The sequence below is a fragment of the Fulmarus glacialis genome, unplaced genomic scaffold (genome assembly GCF_000690835.1).
Source record: "Fulmarus glacialis isolate BGI_N327 unplaced genomic scaffold, ASM69083v1 scaffold15954, whole genome shotgun sequence".
Taxonomy (NCBI): Eukaryota; Metazoa; Chordata; class Aves; order Procellariiformes; family Procellariidae; genus Fulmarus; species Fulmarus glacialis.
In genome coordinates, this window is record NW_009206421.1 from 20,380 (window position 1) to 35,627 (window position 15,248).

Sequence of the window (15,248 nt, forward strand, 5' to 3'; positions counted from 1 at the left end):
GCTAAAGCTTTCTGTGTTCAGCGGGACTTTCATCCATCCCCAGTGTGCTTTGCTCTCTCAGTGCACACTGGCAGAGCAGAAGCCCCCCCCAGGTCCATACATCCCAGGAGGAGAAGCTGACGCAGGCAGACCCTCCCAGCTAACTGTGTCACACCCTGTGGGGTGCATCTTGAGCAGCCGACTCAAAGATAGCCCTAATGATCATCACTCAAAAGGAAACTGTTGAACAAAAAGCTGACGGACCAGCAGAAAGACAATAATAAAGAAAAGAAAAGGCTTCAGTCTAAATATGGGATATTTGTCCATAAAGACCATCAGAGGACCAAGTGGAGACACCACGTATGGGAAACCTATAGCTGGACTTTCCCCAAGTAGCTCACAGCTGGATCTGCCCTGCTTTTCGGGTCACAGTAGTGGCCCGAAAGCCCAGTGGTGATGCAGAGCTGAAAGATGTGCCCTTGAAAACGCCATAACACCAAACCTGTTGGGTTTTGGTTCTACTGCAATATGCAGATTGCTTCCATAATGACATTACTGCCTTTCAGATCCCTGTACAAAGAAGGGCACGATGTGCCCCACTCCCCACTCTTTTCGGCAAAAAGACTTCACAAGACCCTAAGCCTCTCCATCACCACCTCGTAGGGACTTTGGCCCTTTGCAGCATATAGTGCCTTTAGGAACCAATTAAACTCAGCAATCAGAAAGTTCATGCGTAGAAAAAAAATGCACGGTTGGTGGGCCAAGGGGTTTGCAGGCTGTGTGGAGCCCAACCAGCAAAATACTCATTTCCTAAATTCTTTCCCACGCTGTTTTGGGGAGGGGGGGGTAATGGTGTTCACGGTCCAACCCATCAGCGGGCTCTCCCCGTCCCCCTCCAGCCTGGCCCTTTAAGTAACTTGAGCCTCTGGGCTGCAAATCCCAGTCTCTAACTAAAAGGATGGAAAAGCAGTTTTCCCCCTTCCCCCTTCTGGGTCTTTTCTTTTGAAAGCAACCATTTCTTCCCCTTTCCCTTCTGGTGGGAAGAGATGGTTCACCAAGGGACGGAGCAGCTTTCTGAGCATCCCCCCCCCAAATCAAGGCAAATTGGCAATTTCTCCACCCCGCAGTGCTTCTGGCAGCTCTTTTTTGCAGCTTTCCTCCCCTCCCACCGGTCTTTGGCAAACCTCAGCTGATTTCCAAACCCTCCGTGGCTGCTGGGGGTTGGTGCAAAGGTTTAATTATTTGCTTTTCTTTGGGTGTGTAAGGCGGGGATAGGGAGAAGGTCAGGCCCCATCGCCTGACGCTGCAAATCTTGCCCACTTTTGTTGTATAGTCCCTCTCCCACCCCCCTTCTTTCCCCATCTCCCGCCCAGCTCCCAGGGCCCACCATGAATCCGCAGGCGGTTTCAGGATGCGTTTGCCTGCTTTGTTTTTCCTTCATGAGCACAGTAAAAGGTAAGAGACTTTGGGCTGCTTCGGGTTCAGAGACACGGTGGGGTCCGGGTACCCAGAGAGGTGGGATGCTCGTCCCGGTGCACAAAGAGCCTCCCGGGGCTCGCCGTAATGCCACATCTCCCCGGTCTTCAGCTGGGGAGGGAAGAGTTATTGCCACAACTGCAAACGGTCTGAGCATATCCCAAGGTGGGGAAATTTTTTGGAAGTACTCCCTGGGGGGTGAGGAAAAAAAGAGCTGGGGCTTTTGAAACTGCATGTGGTTCAGAAATACAGAAACTCTTCAGCCTGACTCACGGAGGAAAGCCCCAGGGAATCAGCTGGATTTCCATCGATTCATTTATCATTTCAACAAAAGTAGCAAAACTATAAAACATTTCAGAAGCCCAGCATCAGGTTTGCAGGAGAACTTGATATGACTTTAGAAAATAGATTAGACTGGTTATGTCATGGCAAAGGCAACCCTCCCCCCTACAATCATATTTGTATATGAACAAGAGAAGCAAGTCCAAATAATTCTAGATAAATAAGGTGAAAGCAGGGAGTTTTGATCTAAAGCTGCCCAATCAACTTCATTTTGCCCCATCACAAAGTCAGTGATTTAATTAAGAATTGGCAGTTCTGATGGGAAACACACGATATGAACAATATGGCCTCTCTTCTCCCCTAAATAAAAATACTGACGTTGCCCCAGTTAATGCACAATGCTGAAAAGACATTTCAAGACATCCCTCCTGTCCGTGGTCACGCTCAGGAAACTTTCCTTCAGGCTTAAAGTGTGTTTCTCTGGCACTTTCAAAAAGCCCTGAAGTCCCCAAGGAGGGTCCCCACTCTGGCCATCACTTCTAAGGCAGGACTGGAAATGCAAGCAGGAATCAGCTGTTACTCCAAGAACACCCAAATATCCAAACTGCGGATCCGATATCCAAATTTCCCATTAAAACCTCCCCAGGTCGCAAACATCCCTGCCAGTCCAGGTCCTCTCTAGGATGGAGGATGCTGGCTGCAGCGAGTGGAGGGACTGAGGTCTGCGACCACGTACCCTCAACATTTGCGTCTTTCCTTAGGGGATTTGCAGCCGCTTTCTTTCCAGCCCGGGACCCTGTATCAGTACCGCTACACCCTGGATGTCCAGCTGGACCACGCATCCACTCCGGCCCCGCGGGGAGCCTGGCTGCGGGCTGAGGCGTTGGTCCAGCTGCGCCGGCTCTGGAGGGACCGAGGCGGGGAAGAGTTGCTCCAGGTGCAGGTGCGTGAGGTGGTGAAGCCACTGCAGCTAGGTACTCCTCCTGGAGTGTCTTTCTTTAGCCCCTTCCCTTTCTAGCCCAAGCCATCTGAAAAATGACCTCTCTGACCAAGAGGCCATTGCTTGCGGGTAAAACGCATAGCAACTTTAGAGCAGACATGCTTGGTGACTGCTTTCTGCCATCTTCTGCTGTCATAGATCCACGACCTGAAAGCCCAACACAAGCCAGAAGAGGAAAGGAGCCAGGATGGCACCAGAGGTCCCCCTGCAGAGATTGCACTCAGCCAGGAGGCGCGGGCAGAGCTCCAGCAGCCGGTGTTCATCTCCTGGAGCAGCGGGAAGGTCAGCTGGACACCTCCTGGGCTTGCTCATGCCCCCTGCATCCCAAATTTTCCTGGCTACAAAGCCCGTATGAACTCCTGCTCCACCTCTGATTTCATATCAGAGCACAAGGAACCGGACAGGGTGGCAAATGCAGGTCTCCCGCAGGGTCCGGTGTGACCCTAGATGCAGCTCCATCCTCCAGAGGGGCTGCAGGCTCAGCTGGAGCTGCAGCATCCCATGTGAAAAGGGCCTCGGTCCTAACTGTGGGATGTGAGTTCCTTTCTGACCTTCTCCTTTAAGGCTTGGGAAAACCATCCCGGGAGGGAAAAAAAAGGGAAAATTTGTGGGCATGCATCCACAAAGCCCGTGCTATTGAGGGATACGGTCCTCCTTCTGAAAAATCTTCGGGTATCTACAGGGTGTTGCTTAGGTTGCAGGGGAGACGCCCTTCAGCAGGGAAGGCAGCAGGGAGCCCGCAGGGCCCCCAGAGCCATCCCCGCAGGCAGACACCACCTCTTGCCCTCCCAGGTCAAAGCCTTCTACGGGGACGAAGCAGAAAGCATCCTGATTTCAAACCTGAAGCGAGGCGTCGTCAGTCTGCTCCAGCTCCAGCCCCACGCTGGCACCGCAGTGGAGGTAGGTGCGGAGCCGGGGCCAGATCCTGCCCGAAAGCCAGGGACCATGCCGCAACAAGAGAGCCGGCCCCGAAGCACAACCAGCCCAGGTGCTTCAACAGAGCCAAAATTCAGGAAAAACATCACGGGCTTTGCTGATCCAGCTGCCCCTGGGCTGTGAGCGAGGATGACTATTGGAAAGACAGAAGATTTAAAATAAAATAATCTGTAGATGATTTTCAGCAATGGGCACGCTTACAAAATCATCCCCTTTCCCTGGGCAGTAGGAAAAGTCAAGAAAAAACTCTACAAGAATTTCTGCGGGATTTGCTTTGCCCAGCCCAGCCAACAGCTGGCAAATGGCAGGGAAATCCCTCCCTCCAGAGCTCAACCGATGCTCTAGTGACCTGCGAACAACGTGAAACAACTTCAAAAACCCAAAATGCAGGCACAAAGGTGCTGCTGCTGGTGTTAGCCTGAATTTGCAAAAGCAAATTTCCTGCCCACATGGACTTGGAGCTATCCAACACCCCCAAACACGGCCCAGTTTCTAGCTTTTTGATGATTTTTCTATTTGTGCCTGTCCTCTACGCAGATCATTTTATTCAGGCTCGATCAAAGCCAATCACCCTTAACCATGGTCACTTACATTTGTTTTTCAGGAGGACGTCTCCGGGAGCTGCCAAGTCACGTACGCCGTGTCCAACCATTCCGTCACGAAGACAAAAGATCTTCTCAGCTGCGCAAAGCCGAAGTCCGGATTCACCTCCGTAAATAAAGCAAGTCCATTGCTCTCACGGTGCTGGGCTCAACTTACATCAAGTAGATCAGGGTTGTCCCCAAAATCTTCCTACAGGTGGGCTGTGAGTCCCACTCCCAGCTGGCTTCAGCCTTCTGCACCAGCCTGGGATGGGGCTCAGCTCTTAGACCCATACCCAAAGTGGGATGCACCGACATACCTCAGGAGGACCATATGGTTTGGTGGTGTGTAGGAGCAGAAAAGATGTCCTGGATCATCCCATCCCTATCCTTGTTATCACTTCTGACCTGTCAGCTAATCCTGCTTGGGAAGGTGGAGATACAGAAATGTTTTCTAGATCTCAGACTCATCGGACTGGGGATTAGGTTGACAGGGGACAGGACCAAAGACCGCCGCTCGTTTCGTTTAAAGCAGTAGCCCGTGTTCAGCTCTGACATAAATAGATGAAACTCTGTGGGTCTTAATGCAGTTATACCTGCCATGGTTAAAATTAAGTTTTTTAAATATATAAATTCTACTGAATTCTATATAAAAATGGACACCACTGCACAGAGAACCCATGGGCTTCAGCAGGGGTCTCGACACCTGGCAGTCAAACTCCGAGCGTTCTTATAATAAAAGCTTTCTGGGGTATTAATCACGGCAAACTTACCCAAGAAAGGAACAAACCCTGCGTAGCACATTTTTGGCAATAAGATTTTCCCCCAAGCCTGCCGTCTGGACTAGGGCAGCTCTCTGGATCTTGCCTGGATCTGTAACTGTGACAGCAAAATAACGATGCTGCCCAGCTCTGTAAAAGGCAAAGCCTATGGATGAAAAACTCTCTATTAAAGTAGGGATTATTATTATTGCTCTGCCATTTGCTGTCAAAAACCACGGCTTGCACGTGGTTCAGCTCTTCCCCTTCCCCAAGACCTGCCACGCGCAAGCCCAGCTGCTCCGATAACATCTCCTGGTGTGACCAGCGCTCCCCTCGCTGGGGCGGGGAGACGAGGAGAGGTAAAGTCCAGCAAGTGCATCGCTTCTTTCAGAAGGAAGAAAGCCAGAGAGATTCCCCAAGGTCACCACGCAGCGCAGCGAGGAAGCCGAGCATTTTTTGGCATGAGCTCGGGGGAAATTGCTGTTGCTTAGCTTTCTCTGTCCCTTGGAGAATGTCCTTGCTGATGCTTGTCAGTGTGAGGAGGATTTTGGCGTTGAGGGCCATACCTCTTCCCTACTGCGTTGGGGCAGCTATGGAGCTAGCGCTGTTGAATGGACCTGAAGGAAGGGCAGTGCTTTGGGAGGTATTTATTTCCAGTTTGCAGTCTCCAGGCATCACCCACACCGGGCGGGAGCATCCCCTGCTCCCTCTGCTGCCCTTTTCTTCTGAGCCAAGGTGACACCAACCTTGTAGGTGCAGGGAAGGACCACCATGGTGTCACCAGTCTGTCTTCCCACATCAGCCACGGGCGAGAGCATCCCCTCGCCGTAGTCCTCGCCTGCTGCTGCCTTCTCCCACACGTGGGAAGAGGTTGGGCTCTTCTGGATTTTCCTTTCCTACATTTTGCAGGTGACTTTGTGGACTGGAAAGCTCTTTTGCTGCTAATAGAGGAGGGAAATCTCCTGGGGAGAGGGGAAGAGGGAAAAGGTTGCATTTTTTCTCCTTGCTTTTCCTTTTTCAAGATTTTTGGAGTCGAGTGGCAGCCCACCAGCAAAAGCCAGTACATGGTGAAAGACAACCTCCTCCAGTCGGTGCAGGCAGAGGAAAGCCACGTGGTGTCTCCAGCCCTGAGGTCCACCACTGGCATCAAAATAAGTTCAAGGTGAGCGATGTCCCCATACCACTGCCCGAACTGGGCAGCCTGGCATGGGATGAAGGTGCATCTGTTGGAGTTAAAGTGCTCGCTGCTCTCCCGCCAGCTCGCCTGGCACAGCCTGGTGCAGGCAGCAAGGAGGACAGGGTGCAGCAGCTGGGCATGGCACGGAGGGAACCCCAGCCACCATTTGACAGCTTCCCCCCCACCTCCTCCTTCTCCAAACCTGCATGAACCCAACCAGCCTCTGAGCCACGGAGGGTGTAAATGATGAAGCGCTTCCCGATGGCTTCTTCTCCCTCCACAGGCAGCAGCTCCAGCTAGCGTCTCCTCCGATACCCGGCCCGGCAGAGGTGGCCGGAGGAAGCCTCGAGGACGTGCTGGCTGCCACGGAGGGAAAAACGTGGTGGCTGCCAGGGAGGGTCGGCCCCAGCCCCTGGGCATGGCCAGCCTGCCCTTCAGGAGGGTCTGCACCCACTGCCCATCGGTCAGTGACGTTACCCACCCCCAAAACTCGCCACGTGCTCTCCCCCAAGTCGGGCGCCTGGGCGGGCAAGAGAAGACTCTAGGATTTGGGGTTAAACCACAGTGGTGCATTTGGAGGGGCTGGTTGCCGCTCTCGAGACAGGATACGGCCCCAGGAGCGCTGTAGAGCAGCAGCCTGACTTGTTACCTCTCCTAAATAGTGTCTAACGTTGCTACCCGTGGTGGAAGGACCTCTCTGTCGCCCCAGACATAGCTGCGTTTCTGTGATGGGAGAAGTAACCTGGCACATCCAGTTGGGTTAAACTCATCACAGGTCTGAGGTCAGGAAACATTTCCACCACAGGTCAGGCCAGCAAGGACAAAGGAGGGGTTATTTCTGCCTCCTCACGTCCTCCAGGCTGTTTCACCTAGGAAATCTAGCATTGCAATGACTTTCAGGCACCAGTGATGCTCGCAGTTTCTCCTGCTCTTTTCCTGGCACATACCCCAAATTGGGGCGTTTGGGCTTCAGCACGAGTCCTCAGCGGTGGGGGTGGGAGGCTGCAGTAGATGCCTGCAGGTAATTGCATGACCCCCATGGGCCCCTCCCACTCCTAAATATTTCCTGAGTATAAACGTTATCCCATGATTCAGGATAAATTCCACCTAACAAGCCTCATCTTTGCAGCTGAGAGCCTACCTGAAGGCTTTTGACAGCCAGAGAGTCAAAATGGACACCTTGAAGGCGATGACCACATGGCAGTTCCAGAGGTTCATCCAGATGCTGCGCAGCGCCAAGAAGAGAGATGTTCTGCAGCTGCTGAGGAGAGCGCCCGAGGGGATGCTGTGAGACTCCCAGGAGCTATCTTGCCAAAATTGGCTTTCTGTGCACATAGAGTCCTGGCATGGAGGGTCATTCCTGGCCCTGGCAACTAGGATCTTTGGGTGCTGGTCCATACACCATACCTGTGGTCCAGGCAGTTGTCCCGACTAATGCAAACATACTCTGTTTTTTCTTAATGCCTGTTCTGTACAAACACCGCATGGCTTCTTTTTTTTTGCTGGCTTTGGAGCGGGGCGAATGCTCCAGCAAGGCTTTCTGCAAATATCGTTGGAGGTCTGTTATTTACAGATCATCCACCCGTGACCGTAGCATCCATCCCTTGTCAGTGTGGGCGCCGGGGCTGGGCTCCTCTCTGCAATGAAATACATAGATGTGGGCGAGTTCAGAGCAAGAGCCAACCTGCTAGTTTTTTTTTAACCCATGAACTGAAGCTCCCATGAGTTTTAAAGCAAGAAGAAAGCATGGAGAAGAGAAAGGGGGTTGAGGAGCTGCACAGGGCACCTTGTTTCTTCTCCAGCTCTATCGGTGGGTCGTGCCACTGATGACCTCCCTCTTCTTGCTCCAGCCCCTTCGTCGTGGAGGCGGCGGTGGCCGCACAGTCGGTGGCATCCTTGGCAGCTCTCTCGGACTTTCTGGATTTCAGCAAGGAGCCCAAGTCCCTGCTGGAGAAGTTTCTCTACGCAGCAGCTTTCTCTCCCCGGCCATCAGGAGAGCTTCTCCGACTGGTGTTGGTAAGTACGGACATTTTTTCTCCCTCCCTGGGGGTCCTGAGTCTGGGATGGATCCTCACCCCATTTCAGGCAGGAGGGAACAGCAAGCATGTTTTCCTGAAAAAAGAAAATATGTTTCTATAGAAATATATCTTCCTGCTTATGGGATTATTTTATGTGCTTTTAATGGGACAGTGGCGATGGGAGTAGATGCTCCTGGGAGAAAAAGCATTCAGCAGAAAGTGCTTTATATCAATGCATTACAGATAATAAAAGCTTAATTAAAAGCCACTGTGAAAAATCAGCATTTTATCCAATTAAACCATGCATTGCCTTCTTCAAGGCAGGCAAGAACTAGTTCTTCCTTACTTTTTTGGTAAACGTTTTGAGATAAGAGGTAAAACATACTCCTCCTCTCTCTCTTTTCCCCGTTTCTTTTTCCCTGCTTCCCAATACCCCTTTCCTGGTGCCCAGGACAAGCTGGATGGGAAGCAGCTGGCCCCCGAGGTCCAGGAGACGGGGATAATTGCCATGGGCTCTCTGCTCGGCAAGCTTTGCCAGCAGAAGCTGTGTGGGCTGCAGGTGGGTCCTCTGCAAACCCTCATACTTGGCTTTTAAGGACCCCCCTTCTCCTCCCGGAGTGCTCAGAAGGTCTCCTGTCCCTCACCTCACTCTCCTTTTCTTCTGCCCTCCTGCAAACCCTGAGCAGGAGGTGGAGCGTGCGGTGGAAACCATCCTCAGGGGGCTAAGAGGTGCCAAAGAGGAATCCGAGGTGGTCATTTACCTGCTGGCCCTGGGGAACACGGCGCTCCCCGAAACCATCCCCACCCTCTTGGACCACGCCGAGGAGGGTCCCGCCGCCGTCGCCGCTGCAGCCATCTCTGCCCTGCGGCAATTCCCCGCTCGGCACATCTCCAGCAAGGTACGAAACAAAGCTGCCGAGGCTTGGTGCTCCTCTTCCCATTCAAAGCCAAGCCATCGGGGTGCAAAGGGAGCCACCATTTGCACACCACCACCTTAACAGCACCATTTTAATTGCCTTCTCGCATCAGGTGAAACGAGCAATGAGGAGGATTTTCCATGAGAAAAGGAAAAGCTACGAGAAAACATGTCGCCTGGCTGCTGCAGAAATCCTCCTAGATAACGAGCCCTCGCCCATGGATGTCATCAACATCCTGCTGGCTGCCAATGAGCTGGAGACAGAGATGGCGACATTTCTGCTGCTGAAGGTCCAGAACAGCCTGCGTGCCGACCACCACCCGGCAAGGTGGGTCTGGAGGGGAAGGTTGCGTTTTCCCCCCTAGTTCTACATCGCTATTTTTCCTTCTCCACACTCCAGCTGTGGCTTTTGACCCACCATGCCTTTAAAGCTGGATAAGCGCGCGTGCTAGCATCGCTTCTTGGAATTGCCTGGTAATTCCCAGCTGCAGGAGAAAGAAAATAGCAGGGCTGCTAATGCAGATGATGCCCAGCCAGCCGAAACCCTGCGTCCCTCCTCGTCCTGCCCCACAGCAGCCGGACCCAGGCTCGTGGCTTCGGCAGAGTCCTTGGAGGCCAACGCTCCGGCTGGCAGGGCAGCGCACAATTTGTAACTGCATTAATCTCCCTATCTGCACGAAACGACCCAAGCACTAACATTTTTCAGAGCTAAGCAAAAGCTGCACAAAAACATCTGACAGGTTTATCATAATAAAGCAGAGGAGAGGGAAATTCCAGGGTAGCCCACGTCTGTTCATTTCCTTTTTTTGCTCACATTTCTCTGGGCAACTGAGAGAAATAGTTTTGAAATTTATATTTCCTTCTTTGTACAGCCTTCTGTAATGGCCACTGACGTTTTCCCTTCCTTCCTTCCCGGTGCTGACATACCCTTTCCCTCTTGCTTCCAGGAAAATAATGAAAGACATCATGAGAGACCCACGGATAAATAATTACAACTTCTTCTCGAAAGCTGGCATCTCCTCTTCTTTCTCAGGACCTCTGACAGGTGACACCAGGGAGGACACTCATCCCATGGTCCCCTCAAATGGCTAAAGGAGGGGCTGGTGGGGAAAGGCAGCTTTCAGAAAAGGCCTTGGCTTTATAGAAACGCCCCAAAATCTCAGTGTGAGGTTTCTGAGCATGTCCCCCAGCACCAGCTGAGGCTGGCTGGTTGCCATCACCTGAGATGTATGTGCCTCTGACACCCCTGCAGCCATCTGGCTTTCTACAGCAGGAGGGTTGGGCTGTGCTACATACTTTTCCCAAATCCTGCTAATTTGAAAGAGGAACTTCAGCTGGAGGTGAAACTAATGGTTTCTATGCTTTTCCTGATAAGTCGAGATATTTAGCTCTATTCCTCAGTTCCTTAGGTATTTTTAAAATGCAACTCAAAGAGGAGAATCCTTGTACTGAGATAAAAATCATCAAACTTCAGAGACAGTGCAACAATTGACACTTGCTAAATACCTGTTTAAATCTTCGCCCCTCGGCTCTCGTTTCTGTCCCCTTTCAAATTATCTCAGTCTAGCCTTGTAAGGGGTAGGTGGAGGCAAAATAGCCAACACCTGGAAGAAAAAATTACAATGCTAAATCCTTTGATTATTGCAAGAATGGAAGGAGATTCTGCAGAGAAGCTTTCCCCTCTGAATCATTTAGCTTTATCAGATATTTAATGGCTAACATATGAGATCTGTGCAGGTCAGCCGCCCTGACCACAGATGGGGCAGCTCTGCAGGACTAGCCGTACAATCTATTGAGAAGGCTTGCAAATTACCAAGGAGCTCTCAGGATCCTGCTTTTAGACGTACCCAGTGACCTCCTAATTCCTGCAATCAATCTGGAAGAGCTCTTTTAAAAAACCACCCTGTCCTGCTGAGCGCTGACTTGGTGTCACTGGGCACAGGGGACATGCTTGCAGGGATCCCAGCCTTGCACATCCTACCTACGGGCTCTTTATTTTCTTGTGAGCCTTCATCCCCAGCTGCTGCTTTCAGAGCATTTATGATTCACCACCATTCAGGGACTCATTTGCAAAAAGAGATGTGCCAGGCACTGCCCGGGGATGCTTACGGGCGTCTCTCTGCCTTTCAGTCACCCAGGACCTGCTTTCCACCTTTGGGCTGGACCTGCTGTTTTTGGAGGGTGGACTCCTGAGAAAGAGCGTCTCTGACTTCTCGTTGCTCAGCCGTGGCCGCCGGCTTCGCGCTGCTCAGGTGTGCTGCCGGGAGAGCGGCTGCGGGGCACGTACGTGGAGGGGGTGGCAGCACTAACCCAGTGGTGACACTGCCCCATCTGTGTCCCCTCTTAACCTCCTTATGGTGCTTGACCTCACCTCTGCGCTTGGTGTGCCCCATATGAGAAATACATAAATGCATCCCCCCAATCACCGATGTGAAGCCAGACTGACCTGCTCTGGAGAAGGGAGTCCCCTGCCCCCCCCCCCAAAAAAGCAGGGGATGTGACACCACTGCTGCACGGTGCTCAGGAATAGGTTGGATGCCCCATCCAGCCCACTCCATCGCTACCCTCCTGCTTCAAAGGGTGCTTATCCAAGGGTTGGACAAGTATAGCCACTCAAATAGCGTTGCGGGGCATGAAACGGACTCTCCAGCTTTGCTCCGTGCAGCGCGCATGTCTCTGCTTCTGTGTTTTAGGTCACTATTGAAGCACAAGGGATGGAGTCCATGCTGGGAGAAAATGTCTTAGAAGGGGAAGAGGAGCCAGAGCTCACGGCCGGGATGTCTGCCATCTTCTTCGATGTTCAGTTGCGGCCGATAGTCTTCTTCCAGGGATATACAGACTTAATGGCCAAGGTCCTGTTAAGCAGCGGAGAACCCACAAGCGTGGTCAAAGGGAACCTCCTGCTGATGGACCATCACCAGGTACTGGATGGGAGGGGGAGGTGGCCTGCCTCCACGCCAAATCCTAGTGAATCCCATAGGATAGGCCAGTGGATTTTAGGGTATGTTACTCACTGTGGATACACATCTAAGAGCAAGGTGACAGTGCCAGAGGTCTCTTGGGGTTGGTAAAACAGCGGGATGGCTCGGCTCTGCCATGGGACACACATGGCTTGAGTTCCTCCCATGAAAGCCCAGCAGCCATGCATCACTGCCAGTATCAGCCGCCTCGGCCAAGAGAGGTGTCCGATCACAGCAAGTTCTGCCTTCTCCCTCTCCCAGGTCATTCCTCTACAGTCCGGCCTCCAAGTGGCCATCAAACTCCAGGGCGGGCTGGGGCTTGACATTTCAGCCGACATGGACGTGAGCATTTGGGAGCAGGAACTGAAAACCAGCATCAACACGAGGTCAGCGGGTGGGAAACCGCTTGGCTCTGGGGATGCGGGGTACTTGGGGGGCTTAGCACCCAGCACGAGGGATGCTCCACCTTAGGCTGACTTTCCATAGCCCCCTGCTCTTCTCCTGCTGGGTCCAGCCCTGCCTGGTGGACACGTTGGATAGGGCATTGGTTACACACTCCTTTCCCATGGCCAGACCTAAACTTAAGATGCTTATGGGGTTGTTTGGTGCCAGTCCATGGTGCCCAGCACAGGGCTGTTGCTTGGTGACCGGACCCACGTGTTTCCCTCTCGCAGGGGAAGTCTCGCCATTGATTTCCAGGCAGAACTAGATGCCCCTTTCCTCCAAGCCACCCTGAGAAGCCAGACAGAGGTGGAGACCTCAATCCAGTTTGACACCATCCTGAGGTTTTCCAGCAGCCCGGTGCTCATGTGCCTGCAGCTGAGAGAGGAGCAGGTCCCATACAGGTAAGCTCTGGTTATGGCCAGATACTGTAGAAACATCATGAAGTGCTTGAGATAGAGGAGGACTTCTTGGGGAAAGGAGGGAATTAATGTTTGTGCACTTATTGAGCAGGGTGGGTCAAAGCCAGTAGGGAGGGTGCAAAGGACACCACAAGTTCATGGTGACGGGGGTAGAAGTGCCATGCCTAGACCATCAGGAGAAGCCCTGCAAGTGGTGCAATATGCTGGTCTGGGAGGAGGATGAGGTCCACCACCACCACAGCCTCCTTACCATCTTGCTGTCACCTTGTCCCACAGAGAAATCTTCACAGTTTCCACGTCTGCCGGGAGCCAGAGCAGCACTGTTCGAAAAGGCAGGCAGGGCACCGTGCCCGGGCGGGAGTTTGCCTTGCACCGGGCCAACTCCAAGGTCTGCAACCTCCTGCTGACCGCGGAAGAAGAATAGGGGAGTCAGAGCACTTTGGGACTGGATAACTGCCTGCCACACACCCCAGTTCTCTGCAAAGCTGATGTGAGCTGTCAAGGGCTCTGCCCAACTCCTCCACAACCACCTTTTAATAAGAAAAATGCTGCACTAAGGGCATCAGAAGAGACCACAAGAGGAACTGCTGCAGGACAGCCAGAGGCACCTCTTGCTTGGGGCTGGAGGAGCCAAGCCTGCCCTCCCCACCCCAAGGGCTGAGACTTCCCCCTTCTGAACTCTTCTCCTTCACGGGGAAGGGCTTGCTGGAAGCCAAACTGGTCCTTGTGAAAAACAGCCTTCTTTTGCAAATGAATGAGTTTCTCACAGCCCAAGAAACCCTTCTGCAAGCCTATACCCCAAAATGCTGTGTTGTCTCTCCATTTGTCAAAGCAATCGGGAGGGAGCACATCTGCAGCCAGCAGGGAGGAGGTTCCCCATGAAGGGAGTGAATGACCCTCCTTTAATGCACAGTTTTGCAGCTGCCAAAAGAGTCCAGGAACATGCAAAATTTTCTTTCTGGAGGAGGTGCGGGTTTTTTAAATTTTTTTTTTTTTAATGCAACCACAGAGACATCCACCCCAGAATAATCCTCAAGGATAAGGGCAGAGATACAAGACAAAATGCTGCATAACCCGTTGCCAATTATTGTATGTGCTTTCCAGATTAATTGAAGGCGTTTGCATTTATTTGCATACAAAGGCAACTCAGCTCCCTCACAGCTTGGTGCCATCCTCTTACTCCTGGGGGGGATTTGCACTCTGTTGCCAGGGATGTGGCTGGTCCACATCAGGCAGCGAGGATGAGGCCTTGAGGGAACTCCTTGTGCTTCAGGTTCACACTTGGAGCAAAAAAAAAAAGGAGCAAGGCAGAGGAATGCAACCCACAGAGCTTTCCCAAAAATTGGGGAAATGAAGGCAAAGTTAAACCAGAGCAGGGGAGAGCGTAGCAAATTGCGGGAGACCCTTCTAAAGAGCATGGGCCAGCAGTCTCAATCCTCATGTTAAAACAGGGAGAATTGTCTTGAAGATGGAGCTGAAAAATGTGGGGAAAAAAAAAAATGCTGGAGACCCACCGGCTGCTGGGGGAGGCTGGAAGGAGATGGGGAAACTTAGGCAGGGACTGGCTGAATGAAAGACGGAAGAGACATTGGTGTCTCCAAGGCATTAAAGCATCTCATCGCAGCGCTGGATATCCCCCTCGTGATGCTGATCCTCAGCCACTGCTTCCTGCTTTAGTGCCTACACTTGATTTTTTCTGCATGTTTTCCCCTCTAAGACAGGCAGGGCTGCAAGAATCATCCGAGGCCATAAAAAACACCTTGTAATTAAAAAAAAAAACACAAGAGCACAAGCATTTTAGTGTTTGCAAAGAGTGGATTAAAAAGGTGTTTTGAGATTATCAGGACTCCCAGCATGGGGCAATGACACTGGAAGTGAAGAAATTACTACCCTTACAGGGGTGGCACGTAGAGCTGGATCTGAAGTCAGCCAGGGAACCAGATGATTTCAAACCATGGGCACAAGCTGCCGAGGTGTTTGGAAAGTTTCCATCCTTCGGGTATTTTCTTTTTTTCCCCATGAATTATTGGTGGTTCAGTCCATGCTATAGGGCAAATTCAGATGCTGGTTGCCATGGAGGGCAAGAGATCGTGTTTGACTGACGTGGTCCTTTCTGGATTTGAGAATCTGTCGCAGAGAGCTTGGACAAATGTTACAAAGCTGTTATTTCAGGTAATCCTCCTTCAGGGTGGACGTTATTCAACCCAAACTGGAAAGGTTAAATAGCAGGGTCACACCTCCATCCCGTCCCCTTCCTCCTCTTTATAGAAGCCAGCACATCCTAGATGTGGCTTTTGCT

The 15,248-nt window shown here is 52.0% G+C and overlaps 1 protein-coding gene across 1 annotated transcript; it reads left to right on the forward strand.

Moving 5' to 3' along the window:
- Positions 1-1,367: 1,367 nt before the first annotated feature.
- LOC104075298 (microsomal triglyceride transfer protein large subunit-like) lies at positions 1,368-13,373 on the forward strand. The gene is made up of 19 exons (XM_009575745.1): positions 1,368-1,434; positions 2,499-2,680; positions 2,876-3,019; positions 3,530-3,637; positions 4,278-4,394; positions 6,038-6,177; positions 6,476-6,554; positions 6,590-6,655; positions 7,322-7,479; positions 8,043-8,208; positions 8,662-8,769; positions 8,897-9,109; positions 9,240-9,454; positions 10,074-10,171; positions 11,257-11,378; positions 11,820-12,047; positions 12,348-12,472; positions 12,761-12,931; positions 13,226-13,373. The coding sequence occupies exons 1-19, from the start codon at positions 1,368-1,370 to the stop codon at positions 13,371-13,373; spliced, it is 2,655 nt and encodes an 884-aa protein (XP_009574040.1).
- The last annotated feature ends 1,875 nt before the right edge of the window (positions 13,374-15,248 follow it).

Coding starts and splice junctions, on each gene's coding strand:
- LOC104075298 (XM_009575745.1), top strand. CDS start 1,368: ATGAATCCGCAGGCGGTTTCAGGATGCGTTTGCCTGCTTTGTTTTTCC. Junction 2,681..2,875: donor AAGAGTTGCTCCAGGTGCAG/GTGCGTGAGGTG, acceptor CTGCTGTCATAG/ATCCACGACCTGAAAGCCCA. Junction 12,473..12,760: donor AAAACCAGCATCAACACGAG/GTCAGCGGGTGG, acceptor TCCCTCTCGCAG/GGGAAGTCTCGCCATTGATT.